A 14,668-nucleotide genomic window follows, 5' to 3' on the forward strand; every position below is an offset into this window, starting at 1 on the left:
TGGACCTCGGACAAATCTTGTTTGTGAATTATTTACCTATATATAATTAGGTATAATTATATAATAACTGAAATAAAGTATTTGTTATATGAAGTAAAATTACCTGTGCTTTACAGTTGCTTTAAAATAATTTCTAAGAATGGCATCTTGAATTTTCTTTGAACAAAAGGTGCATTTTTCAGCCATTCAATGAGGACATTGTTTATTAACATTAACGTTAGCGAAGCACAAGTTGTTTTAAGTCTTTTAAGTACACGCATAGCAGTAGTGCTATGTAAATTATTGTGACTTTAAAACTCAAAATTAAAATATAATTTATTAAGCGGAAATTAAAGTTCGTTAAGGGCATATAGCCACCGCTAGAGGCGCTATTCCTAAATAAAATGGACTACACTTTTAATACAGTTGACGGAGTAGGGAGAGCAGGCAAGTGAACTCGGGCGTTAGAGGTGGAGTCTTGGAATCGGGGGGAGGAAAAGGAGCAGAAGACGGGGCTAAAGAAGGCCATAGGCATAACAAAATCGGAACAAGAAGTGCGGATCAACAGCATTAAGTAAAACAAGTTTTATTAAGGCGAAGACAACAGACGAACAGAAAAGGGAGGAAACCAAGATGATAACGCCTTATTTCCTGGAAAATTTCTGGGTAGGTTGTTTTTTCTTGGGTGTTGTATTTTGGTTAGCCGGACTGTATGCCAGTTGTTTAGTTCAAGTCCCTTCGCTGCTGTAAACGAGCTCAACATGGTTTATTTCTCGACTTATTTTGTGTTTCATCTTCAGTGTCCGATATAAAAAGCATGCCGGTAAACACAGCTGGCTAGTTATGTAGAAAGACTGGAAACTGTTGCCCCATTTCCCGTGCTATCTCGGGGATTGGGCCTCAGTCAGCTCCAGCCAACTGGAACCCACCCCTGTTTAACCTAATTGGCTGTCACTAAATGTCCCAGAACGTTCGTAGCGTTGTTCGGGAAGATTATTGGATGTGCTGGACGTCTTTCGCGGAGTGTTTCTTTCGTCATTTTCTTCCGCAATTAAGTTAGAGTGAGAGACCAAAGTTTCTTACATTAATTGTATGAAATTTATTTATTCTCCAGGACTCTCTTGGGGGAAGATATTGTGTAATAGTAACCTAATTTCTAGCCAAATAATTATACCGTCGATCTCTGACAAGCTGTATAAGTCCGTAACTGTGGCCAGGGACGTGCCGGCCAGATAGGTTAACATGCCCATATCCAGATGTTTTTGCTACCTATGTTGAGATGTAGGAGTCAAAATGACTACGAATGAAGATGGCTAGATTTGGCATGCATCTGTTCGTTTCCAGCCTTTTTAGAAAAAAAGACTAAAATATTAGCCTAGAATGCAAATACTGTGAAAGCAATATTATTTCCATTTTTAATTGTTTCGTAGACGCCATGTCTGCAACGTGGGGGAGCAAAATATGCTAACGCTAGGTTAGCCAGCTAGGTGAGCCTCCTTAGTGTCCTGCTAAACTGACTACATCCAATGGTGTTTCCACTTGTTGATTTATACGATTGCAGTGGTATTGAATAAACATTTGATTGACGTTTGGACTGAGTAGTTATTAAATGACAGCCAGGGCTGTAAAAGAAAATGAAATTGTGATGGTTAGATTGAAGAATTTTGAGGTTGTGGTGTTTTTCAGGAATTTCCCTCTGGGATCAATAAAGTATCTATAGTGCTCAATTGGCTCTTTGTGTCGAAGGACTCACTAAGACAGCAATGGCTATGATCAACTGCGCTTGTAATGCAGGACACACTCATGAATGCACAGACAAGTTCATTCGTTTCCAGAGCTACAGTGTCCACACACTCTCCCTTCAACTCTTACCACTCTCTCATGCACACCTGACACATACAAATGTAGTCACTGTGCAAAAACATTGCTTGGTAGCCTGGGTTTTTCTAAGTATCCCCTGCACTGTGATCTTCTCTAATGGAGTGGAAGCATATAGGCCAGGGGTGTCAAACTCATTTTCACTGTGGGCCACATCAGCATAATCGTTACCCACAGAGGGCTGTATATAACTTATATAAATGTAACTACTCCTAATTGTTAAATAACTCATTCAAATTACAGATATTACATATACAGTGAGGAAAATAAGTATTTGAACACCCTGCCACTTTGCAAGTTCTCCCACTTATAAATCATGGAGGGGTCTGAAATTTTCATCTTAGGTGCAGGTCCAGTGAGACATAATCTAAAAAAAAAATCCAAAAATCACAATTATGATTTAAAAAAAATAATTTGTTGCAAACAAGTATTTGAACACCTGCCAATCAGCAAAAATTCTGGCCCTCAAAGACCTGTTGGTCCGCCTCTAAAATGTCCACCTCCACTCCACTTATTATTCTAAATTACAAGCACCTGTTTGAGATTGTTAGCTGCATAAAGACACTGTCCACCCCACACAATCAGTAAGACTCTAACTACTAACATGGCTAAGACCAAAGAGCTGTTCAAAGACACTAGAGACAAAATTGTAGACCTGGAAGCCTGGAAAGAGCTACGGGGCAATTGCTAAGCAGCTTGGTAAAAAAAAAGATATTGTTGGAGCAATTATTATAAAATGGAAGAAGCTAAACATGACTGTAAATCTCCCTCTGATTGGGGTTCCATGCAAGATCTCACCTCGTGGTGTAGCAGTGATCGTAAGAAAGGTGAGGAACCAGCCCAGAACTACACGGGAGGAGCTGGTCAATGACCTGAAGAGAGCTGGCACCACTGTTTCCAAGGTTACTGTGGGTAATACACTAAGACCTCATAGTTTAAAGTCATGTATGGTATAGAAGGCTCCCCTGTTTAAATCAGCACACGTCCAGGCCTGTCTTAAGTTCACCCATGACCATTTAGATGATCCATAGGAGTCATGGGAGAAAGTTCTGTGGTCAGATGGGACCAAAATATAATTTTTCGGACTTAAATCCACTCAGTATTTGGAGGACAAAATGTGAGTACCATCTTAAAACACCATCCCTACTGTGAATCATGGGGGTGGAAGCATCATGCTTTGGGGGTGTTTTTCTGCACATGGGACAGGGTGACTGCACTGTATTAAGGAGAGGATGACCCGGGCCATGTATTGTGAGATTTTGGGGAACAACCTCCTTCCCTGGCACATAGCCAGGATAACCAAGGAGTGGATAAGAAGCATATGAAGGTTCTGGAGTGGCCTAGCCAGTCTCCAGACCTAAACCCTATAGAAAGTCTTTGGAGGGAGATCAAACTCTGTGTTTCCTCTGTGTGGAGGAATGGGCAAAAATCCCTGTTGCAGTGTGGGGGTTTATTTATTTATTTATTTGTTAATTTTTTAAGATTGTCTCTCACAGTGGACATGCGCCTACAGTAAGATGAAAATTTTAGACCCCTCCATTATTTCTAAGTGGGAGAACGTGTCACAGGGTGTTCAAATACTTTATTTTCCTCACTGTATATTTGCATAGATGTATAAAAAAAAAAAAAAAAAAGTTTTTCAATCAACGATCAAATTATCCATGTGAATAAAGAAAAATAGCATCAAAGATATCACATTTACTTTGTTCAAAGCTTGAAATATCAAATAAGCAATTGTGCTACAAAAACGCTCCCTCTAAAAAAACTGAAGCGTGGGCAATTTAGTCAGCCACAACAAAGCTAGCTTTTACTGTCGCATCATTTGTGGTTGTGGCTTTCGCGAACACATTCCGTTGTGATCGCAGTTTGCCTTTTAATTCTTTGGCAATTTATTATTTTTCTTGATACCTAATTTTGGCATACTTGGCTCCATGTTTGGTATCAAAATGCCGAAGTAGTTGAACTCTTGATAACCGCCGCAGCTTCTTAACACACAAAAAAAAATACCGGTTTTTCTCCTTGAAGCACAACATGTATTCACTTTCCCATCTTTCTTGAAACACCCTTCCATCTGCATCGAGTTTCTCTTCCTGGACATTTTGAGATCATTATTTGTATTTCTTAATTACACTTATTGGGAAAATTGCATCGATGTGGATACACTGCAGATTTGAGATGCAGTCACTTCGTGGGTAACGTAATTGTGGGAAACGTAGTTTTTGGTCATTGCAAGTATTAGACTTTTTAGACAATTAGGCTTTTTAAGCTCTCCCCAAACTTGGCCCGACGTGTAATTTGTGTCTTATGTCATCTTTATTATCTTGAGTTTGAAACCCCTGGTATAGGCAGTACCAGCGCATTTTATACGTATCTGCTGAAGCATTGCAGTAGAGGACTGCTTTTTTAGTCCCGCTCCCGCTTGTTTTAGACTCGCTCCCGCCAAAAAATCACTTGTTTTAATCCCGCACCCGCCCGCCACATACACATTTCTGTCGCCCCCGCCCGCAATCCTAATATGAATTGAATTAATTAGATTTAGTACTTGAAATTTTCTTATGTATTTATTAAAACAGCAATATAGCGATTGATCGTGCTGTCCCATTTCTGACCACAGTCCAAACACTTTCCCAATTTCCCTCTCCATTATTTACAATGGAATATGACTTCCATACATCAGACTTTCCTGTAGTTGGCTTAATTGTGGTGTATTCACCTGTTTTAATAGAATTTTCCACAGCTGAAACTGGTTGACCGTCTACAGCAGGGGTCGGCAACCTATGGCACGCGCGCCACCGTTGGCACACCGAGGCATAGTCACTGGCACGCGACACGCTGGACCAGCATCAGCAAAAATATATATAATTTAATATAAATTATTATATTAATGGATTATACTTTCACGAGTGACCGTAGCGCGCGACTCCGCACGCACACCTCGCGCAAATGGCGGAGGCATTTATATTTGGCGATCGATCGCCATATAATACTTAATTTGTGTCCATTTACACCTCCCTCCCTCCTCGGTCAACAATTTAAACTCGCCGCCATAGTGGCACACTCATTGACTGGACATGTTAAAGTTGGCACTCCATGTCTCAAAGGTTGCCGACCCCTGGTCTACAGTCTCTGCCATTTCTGTATCAAAATGACAAAATGACGCACACTTCATGTTCACGTGATCAGTTGCTTAGCCAATATTTTAAATTAGTTTATTGCTTACTTACTGAATGATTAGTTGTTTTCGTCCTGTTCCTTATGCATGGAAATCATTGCGTTGTTATTATTATAATTTTCTAGATTTAATTGCGGGATTAATTTGCGGGATTTTTCTACATGTATATGTGGTCCCGCTCCCGCATCGCCTGGACTAATTCAACTCCCGCTCCCGCCAATAACAATTAAATTCTGTCCCGCGCTGCAAGATATTCTGTCGGGTCCCGCGGGATTACCGCGGGAGTGCAGACCTCTACGTTGCAGTGACCTTTCTCTCGCCATGTTAGTGATGATTGCTCATAGATGACAAGGTTTTTTTTTCCACATTTTTATTCTATTGTTTTTCAACACACCTGAGACACCCCTTATTGGCACCTCTTTATTTTTTGTATAAAGTGTCTATTATGCAAATGTGGTAATTTCAGGACTTAATGGCTGCATTAGCACCGTGTCAGCCTATATATTTGATCTATATATATTATTGACCTTCTGTAAGTTATAATGTTCACATGCATGAAATCTGTGTGTTAATTTTGTCTTGCATGGTAATATTCAGATGCTTGGACATCTTCCCATGCTGGACCAGTGCTGACTGGCCAGATAGTACAGTGTAGGTGTGGGTGTGTGTACTTAGCTTGTCTTTTTAATGTTCAGGCATTGGGAACATGGTTGGCCCACATGTTTCTTTTTTTTACTCCTTTTTTTCATGTGCGATACTTTCACAACTTATAATAATGTCAGTATAAGGCCAGTCTGTATTTTGTACCTGTAGACATTCTGTTTCTCTCTTTTTATCTTTCTCTCTCTTCCTCCAGCTCACTGTCTCTCTATTTCCAATATTATATTATACAATGTTACACACACACACACACACACACACACACACACACACACACATCATGCTCTCATGCACTCAGAGATGGTATAGGTGTGATAAAATTGCTTCTAAGTCAAGACCTGCCTTAAACTCACCACAACAAAGGAATGTGTTACGGAAACCTTATTTCCTTGTTCCCCATAGACAAAAACATGACACCACACCACACAGCATTTCCTGCCATGCTGGATGCTTTAGCTTTTTGTGACTGTCACCTTTGCTATTGTCACATGTTCACTTGTGCTAGGCTGTGCCTTTTATTGCGTAAAGAAAAAAAACTTTGCCCTGGATATCAAACCATTTTTTGTTCTATAACTGGAACTAATTTAGGCAGTTAAATAAGGGATGTTGAACAGTGAAATTATTGTAAGGTGATAGTGTAAACTATTAGCTCAAAAGCTATTATAGCTATTGGCCACATAGAACAGCAAACCTTTTTAGTTATTTATTTTACACTCTGGAATTGATATAGGCTCACTCTAGTTGGTATTTAATGTTGACTGAGATCCTTGTCTGCTGAAAAACCCTGAAGCCCTTTATATAGCAAATTTCATAGATATAATTGTGCTTCCATCTTTGAACCAGTTACACAACAACATGTAAATAAATATCATGTGAGAATTGGCTGTACCCAGTAATTAATATTTGAAAAGTCAATAATTTTGTGTCACTTCTGAGTTTAAATTTAAACAGGGTTTATGAAACATTTCATACAAACTTTGGGAGTCTGTAACCTACATTTGGGTCCTGTTACAGTTCCTAATGTCAGCGTACAGTTAAAGTTACAAAGGGGAAAGGGCTGAACATGTATTTTTCAAATATATGCCACTTTAGCTGCCACTTTAGCATTACAAACTGTTCTGTGCATTACGGCAGCTTGGGTGGGTCAAACGAAAGCGCATTTTATGTAAAAAAAATCGATAATTGGAGAAACGGGTATTGTACCGTTTCAGAATGTTCAGTATCGATACGTATCGATATATCGAATTTTTTTTTTTGATGAATTTGATTGATTTGATGTGTTATGATGGTAGCATTGTGATGCATATGAAAAATATTAATTTGTGAAAACCTTAGGATTCTATAGATAATCTTTTCGTTTTAAAGTCTGCTGAGTATTACAAGGTGTGATTTAAGGTGATGGAGTGAAAATGCTCGGACTAGTATGAAAAGTACAAATTATACATATTTGATAATAATAAAAATGGGTACATTTTTGCAAAGCACATGTAATGACAAAGTTGCTATGAACTTTGAGTCCAATTTTGTCCTGATAAGTGAAAATATGTAGGAGAAACTCTGGATTTTTTTAGTGTAGCTCCACCTAGTGGTGCAATTCTGGTTAAACTTGAGTATGTTTTAGAGGGTGTGTACATGAACATACCTTGTCAGTTTCATGTGTATACCTATGATAAGCCTGTGAAATTGCCAAAACAAATTAATTGGCAAATGGTGGCAAATGTTTTTTTTTAGTGACGTCATCATTGTGGGCCTTGATACCAATTGACCCCATGAAGCTGCCTATAAAGTTTTGGCTTTGACCTCTGACCTCAAGGTCATGTGTTCGCTAAGCCTCTCAAGTTTCATGAAGATTGGTCAAAGCATTGCCACAATGGTCATGTGAATGTGGATATCAATTTTCATAACAATCAGACATACTATGACGTAGTTATTGAACTGTGAATTTGATGTTACGATAGTAGCATTGTGATACATATGAAAAATATTAATTTGTGAAAACCTTACGATTTTCTCGATAATCTTAGCATTTCAGAGTCTGATGAGTATTACGTGTGATTTAAAGGTGATTGAGTTAAAATGCTAGGACTAGTATGAAAATGACAAGTTATATATATTTGATAATAGTGAAAAAGTGGTACATTTTTGCAAAGCACATGTAATTACAAAGTTGCGAGGAATTCTGCATACAATCATATAAGTCCAAGCTTTTCTTGATAAGTGAAAATGTATAGGAGAAATTCTGGATTTTCTAGAATAGCGCCACCTAGTGGTGTAATTCCCTTCTAACATGAGTATGTCTTAGAGGGTGTGTACATGAACATACCATGTCAGTTTCATGTGTATGTACCTATGATAAGCCTGTCATGGCCAAAACCAATTAAGTGGCAAATGGCGGCCATGTTTTTTAGGTGATGTCATCATTATGTGCCTTGATACCACTTGACCCCATGATGATGCATGTAATATTTTGGCTTGATGTGACCAATGGTTGATGAGAAACAGTTTTTTTCATGGGATAGCGCCCCCTATTGGATAATCGTGTCCACCTCTGACCTCAAAATCATGTGTTCTATTAGCATACCAAGTTTCATGAAAATTGGTCAAAGCATTGCTGAGATATAGCTGCTGAAGTAAATTTGGCCACGCCTCAGAGCTGTTGATTGACATGTGACAGCCAGGCTTTATGGAAATGTCACAATGTTGTTGATAAGTTTTGATAAGGAGAACTTGATAATGAGAAACTGAATAGTTTAATACCAAGATTGTGGTGATCAGATGAAAAACCAAGGAGTAGTAGGCAAAAGTAGGTTTTGCATATTATGCAAATTAGCAAAAAATCTAAGTGGGTGGAGCTTGATGGTTGTATATTAATTATCCTATTGAATTTAGACAAGGAATGTATAGGAACTGGAATTTTGGTTCTAGGACCTATGGTGTAGGACAGGCGTACTCAACTAAATTTGTCCGCGGTCCAGTTTTGGCAGATACCTGTGACCTGAGGTCCGGTGCGGCGGGGGGTGGCGAACGTAAGTTGTTGAGCGGGGGGGGGGGGGGGGTCGAACGGTGCGCGAACGGTGGAGGCGTTTATACTTTCGCGAGCGTTTTGTCCTAAACGATAGGCGTTTTGTCCGAAACGATATGTGGTAGAAACACCCCTCAAAACAGGAAAATGAACATTTACCTGACCAACTTTAATGTTGCTATATGTTTCAGGTTTGAAAAGTGCTGGAATTTAGGTTAAAGTACTTTAAAATGCTTGAAATTGTAACTACTTGGTTTCACAACAAATATCTGTCTGACTGAATAGTTCTCTTGTATTAGGTTAACAAATATATTTTCAGCAACAAAAATGTTCATTGCGCTGAAGCGCGGCGCGAAGTTACAAAATTCGAGAGGTGCACAACCTCGCGAACCGACAGCGCGCGAGGCACTCGCGCACACGCGGAGCCACAGCGATTACGTCATTTTCGCCGCGCGGACCCTCGCGCCGCTCGCGAAGCGTCAACCAGGCAGACTTGTTGTTGAGCGGGGGTGGCGAACGTAAGTTGTTGAGCGGGGGTGGCAAACGTAACACTCGTGACGGAGTGTTTTTTCAATAGCCCTGAAATAAATGCTACGGTTTTGTTTTAGTCCGTATCCAGTTAATCAGGAATGAGATTGGGTCCGGACAGGACTGCGTTCGGGTCCGGATCCGGACCGCGGTCCGCCAGTTGAGTACCCCTGGTGTAGGAGATATGGACCAAAAGTCAACATGGTCTGCTATAGCACCACCATCAGGCCAATTTGGGTCCCTGTATGGGAATCTGGTCCTTGGAGTTAACTGAACCTTTTTGCCAAGATTGGGGTTTCTAGGCATTACGGTCTAGGCTGCACAATGCGTTTTAGGTAAAAAAAATGGGGAAAAAAGAAGAAGAAAGAAAAATACCAGCAATGTAACACTCTTTGCAAGTGCCTTGAGCACATCACAAACTGGATGGGTCAAAACATTCTACAGTTGAACAAAGATAAAACAGAAATCATTTTATTTGGCAATAACAATGAAAGGCGCAGACTAGCTGCCTATTCAAAAACTCTACATTCTAAAGCGCTAGCTCTTAACCTAGGCGTATTAATAGATTCTGATCTCAGTTTTAGCAGTCACATGAAATCAGTAACTAAGTCAGCATTTTATCATCTTAAGAATATCAGTAAGATCAGAGATTTCTTGACAAAAGCAGATCTTGAGAAATTCATCCATGCTTTTGTCTCTAGCAGGGTTGATTACTGTAATGGCCTCCTAATAGGACTCCCACAGAAACAATCAAACAGCTACAGCTGATTGAAAATGCAGCTACTAGAGTTCTCACTAGGAGTAAAAGAAGTGATGACATCACCGCTATTCTTAACAGGGTTCCCACACCTTGGTTAACATCAAATTCAAGGACCTTTAAATGACTTTCCAGGACCAACTTCATCAAATTCAAGCACTGCGCCTGGCCGCATTTACCTACTGTTACCTACCCTGAATGTTATCAAAAAACAATGTTAATACAATGCAAATTCAAAAGACTGAATGTCATTTCAAGCCATGCATCATGAAATTTTCTGTGCATGACATTAAGCGCTGATTCAACGAAAACTTCATTCACACTCAACATGACTGGCAATTTAGCAATGCACCTGTGAGAAGGTGACATTCAAGTAAAGTGGCTACACATACGTTAACTACATACAGGAAACGCTAGCTTTCGGTGCTGAACAAACAAACAAATTTCTCTACAGGAGAATTACCAAACAAAGTAATGGTATCAAAAGAAAGAATGTTAAGTTTGAGATTAATCCGGTTTCTGGTGTCCATGCAAAAACTTTGTGAATATTGACATGAAAAAACAAATGCTCCTGTTTTTATGTAATATATTTTGTGGGCAATGACCTTCCCAAGGTGATAGACCTCGGGTCATAATAAGCTTCTTCTTTTCTTGTGTAAAGTACTTTGAATTGCCAGTGTTTGTGAAAGGTGCTATGTAAATAAGCTTGCCTTGCCTTATAATACATGATGAGGGAAGTATAGAACTACTAATTTTCCACTCTAAACTACAATTTATGCTTACCATTTGTTTACCCTTATCATGAAATTTTCATGCAGGCATCTGTTTTGGTGATGCAAGTGGACACAACTAAGTGACACAAATTTCAAACTAGAATAAATAACAAGGATTATAAAACCTGATTACAGATGTACTTGTACTAATAAGTAATTAATATGCATGGAAGTTACTATAGTGATAGAACACTGTGGTGCTTTTTGATCCTACACTTCATGTAAGCGGCTGAGAGGAAACACATGGTCCTCAGCATCCAATCACAGAGAAGACACCATGACATGCCTGGGATATTTGCACTGTCAACAAGTCACATAATCAAACCTGCAATACAGGAAAAAGTCCAGTGTTGAATTAACTCCCATAGAGTTAATTTAAACACTTTTTGAAGGTTTATATAGCTCCACACTCTGCAGTTAAATTAACACTTTCAAAATAGTTTACATTTAACACTTGGTGAGAGTTACTTTGTTAACTCTCAAAACAGTTAAAGTAACACTATGGGATAATTTTTTATTATTATTATTTTTTTTTAACTATTTCAGTAGTGTTAGACTCACTCCCTAAATAGCTATTAACACTATTAAATATTAGAATAATATATTCCCATAAATGTTTTGCTTTTTTTCTCTTGAGGTCCTTCAAAGTTGAACTAGAACATTGTGAAAGAAGCAGGGTTGCCAACTTTTCAAGATGACTTGGAGTGAGAATTGATTTTTTTGGGGGGGAACGGGGTGGTGTTTATGGTGGAAAATTGGTATTATATGTAGTTTCTTATCATGGTGGTAAAATGGACACAAATTACGTATTATATCGTGATTGATCGATCGCCAGTGGTTGGCGAACTAGTAACTCATTGAATCATAGATGTAGATCAGAGATAAACTAGATTTTTTTCAGCGTGAGAAATCGGATGTGTGGCGTGTGAGCGTGTGAAGAGTCAAATGCGTGTGTCTCACGTTCATTGCGTGAGAGTTGGCAACCCTGAAGAAGGTACAATGTACAAACTTTCATCTTTAACACTGCATGCACTTTGAATATTACAATCATTGTAGAAATTAAGCTCAGATGTGACCAGCAATGGAGCGCAAGAAAAAGGACACACCAGTCGCATTGAAAATGTAGGATTTAATGAATAAAGTGCACCAACGCAAAACCCGTCACATAATCCAAATAAATACATATAGACACAATAACCAGAAGTCAACTGGTACATAGACAAAACATAGAGATAGACACGTTCAGGTGTCAGATTCCCTAATGGGCCACGCTCACCTGAGGGAGGAACATAATGTTCATGGGAAGCTCAGTGCAGAGTGGAATACTCTACCCAACCCAGGGTTCCTGCCTCTACCCCAAGGCCAGACTGGAGTCCTTTAGTCCCTGAACGTAAGGGGAACCCTCACCTCTCATGTCTCTTCAAGACCTGCTCACCCCACATCATCAGGGGGCTTCTACCTACTTAGGAGACCCCTAAAGGTCCAGGAATACTGCTTTCCATCTCCAGGGAGAAACACCTGCACATGCAATACACATACACAAAACACATACATACACATAACCTTGCTTAATAATTCTACATGCACCTTGATACAGTGGTTTAGGCTATCTAAATCACATTATCCGTTTAATGCTGGCAACATTTTCAGAAATTGATGTTTTCACCAATTTCAATTTTCCTCGTTCCACTATAAAATACGGTGCTGTTCCATTCTGGCGGCAAAAACTGCTGCACTGTTTAAAACTGGAACTAGACCCTAGCATATAATGAAGGATGGGTTCCCTTTTGAGTCTTGGTTCTCCCAAGGTTTCTTCCTATTCCCCACCATCTAGGGAGTTTTTCCTTGCCACTGTCGCCTTCCTTTGGCTTGCTCATTAGGGATTTGGACCCATAGTATTGTTAACCTTGTAAATCCTGTAAAGCGCTTTGTGACAACATATGTTGTGAAAAGCGCTATACAAATATATTTGATTTGATTTGATATAAAAATGTTTGTTATTCTTAGTTTGAAGACCAGTATTGTTTTGATATAATTATGCATTGCTTTTAATCCTCATTGTCAAATTATGGAGAGCTAGCTAGCTATCGCTACCAGCAGAGTACTGTTACTTAACACTAGAAGCGCCGCGCCTCATTTACATACTTATACCTAGAAGCGCGGAAGGCCGGTCATCTGGCCGCTTTCACCACCTACTACTAGCGCCGTGTTGTTTTCACCTACTTAAAGCGCGCCTCGGGCAGTCAAAAGACCGCTGAGTCTTTACACAGGGGAGCTGGTACTGACACATAATTAACGCTAGATGGCGTTTTGCACAAAAGGAAGAATGAGCCGCCCAAACAAAATATTCGTAATGGTGACATTTGCACGTAACGTCAATATGTTAACAAATTAATGTGACTAAACCTTTTAGAATCAGTGCCTTGTGACCTTGTTCTCAGTAGCTTCCCCATGGCCAGTTTTGTTTAGTTTAATATTGCATTTCCTGGTTTGTGCAAAAACGTAAATGCAAAATATAGTTTCAGTTTTGTTTCTTGGTTAGTGTAATAGTTTGCTTGGTTAGTGTAATAGTTTGCTTATTTGTCTGTGTGTTATTCTATTGGCATATATGTCACTAGATTATCATGTTCGTTCGCCACACCACTAACCCACTGGCCCGCACCCCCACTGTGAAGCGTTCACGTCTTTTGTCTTGCTAATGCTACAGACTGCGCTGCAGCTTTCCACCCCCACATCCACAGAAAGCTTGTTCGATACTCAGAGTAGCAAAGTGAAGCCCGTAGACCGAGCTAAAGCAAGTTTGTTTGTATACTTAATGTTACACCATTTCAAGTTTTAATGTCTAAAAGTTGTGTATGTTAGTGAATTGTAGGCTATGGTAAACATAACAAATCTACAAATAAATGTCTATAATTTTTTGTGTTGGACAAAAAACAAAAAGCATAAATAGGCAAAATTAATTACAAAAATATCATTATAAAAGGTAGGCTATGTACCTTTGCGTAACAAAACGCAAAATTATTAAAATGATACGGATGGCTTCACGAATATAGTTGCCTCTCTCCTCTCTAATGTTCACTTTTTTATCTCGCCGTATTGTGTTGCCGTTTCAAATGAGATGTTTGATCGGTGAATAGCCGATGTGTGATCCCACGTCCTAACGACCGTGTTATCACCGAGCGTTATCACCATTCGGTGATTTACATGTAGCGTATATTGCATAAGTTTCGTTCCCCACCTCAAATTAAGTTCCATTTATGTAGTGAATTGTGAACTTGAGAATAAACCTCGACCGCTGTGGTTAATGTTTGTAAGGAATGCCACCTGATCTTCCCTAACCAGCCTCACCTGCCCCTCATTACCACGCCCCCTTTCAGTCACACTTATACACCTTCCCCAGCACGTCTCAGTCGCGAAGTATTGCCGACTCATGCCGCATACCAAGCCGTTCTATTACCTGTCTGCTTTCCTGTGTTCTGACCCTCGCTTACGTCCCCGACCTTGTCTCCTGCCTAGTCCCTCTGTACCTCCTGACTTCTGCTTCCCCGGTATGACCCTGGACCGTCCTGACCACGCCAAGAACACGCTGTTACTTATCCTAGTACTCGTGATTCCCCTGCCTGTTTCTGTACCAGCTTCTCATTTCAATAAAAGCGGTGTTCTTCCGCATTTGGATCCCTCTCTGCCTGGTCAATTCGTAATAGAAATACTTCGCCACAACATGGATCCAGCAGAAGTAACAATCGCGACTCTCACCGAAACGGTCCGCCAGCTCACGGATATCATACGGAGTCAAGGAATCAACATCGCTGCCCTCCAGGAAGCTGTCCGCCTGGTCACAACCTCTGCTTCTACCTCCGTGAGTGTTCCAGCGGCAGAACCTGAGCGCTACGATGGAT

At 39.9% G+C, this 14,668-nt stretch overlaps 1 protein-coding gene across 7 annotated transcripts in view; it reads left to right on the plus strand.

Moving 5' to 3' along the window:
- Window positions 1-400: 400 nt before the first annotated feature.
- fcho2 (FCH and mu domain containing endocytic adaptor 2) overlaps window positions 401-14,668 on the plus strand; it is a 104,943-nt gene continuing 90,675 nt past the window's right edge. For 5 of the 7 annotated variants that reach the window (XM_076988322.1, XM_076988319.1, XM_076988323.1 and 2 more), the window contains exon 1: window positions 401-645. In XM_076988322.1, coding sequence (XP_076844437.1) covers window positions 613-645 — 33 coding nt within the window. In that variant the 5' untranslated portion in view covers window positions 401-612. The remainder of the gene's footprint in view (window positions 646-14,668) is intronic. The other 2 variants (XM_076988324.1, XM_076988325.1) reach the window with 1 other exon arrangement.

The sequence above is a fragment of the Brachyhypopomus gauderio genome, unplaced genomic scaffold, assembly GCF_052324685.1.
Source record: "Brachyhypopomus gauderio isolate BG-103 unplaced genomic scaffold, BGAUD_0.2 sc61, whole genome shotgun sequence".
Lineage (NCBI taxonomy): Eukaryota > Metazoa > Chordata > Actinopteri > Gymnotiformes > Hypopomidae > Brachyhypopomus > Brachyhypopomus gauderio.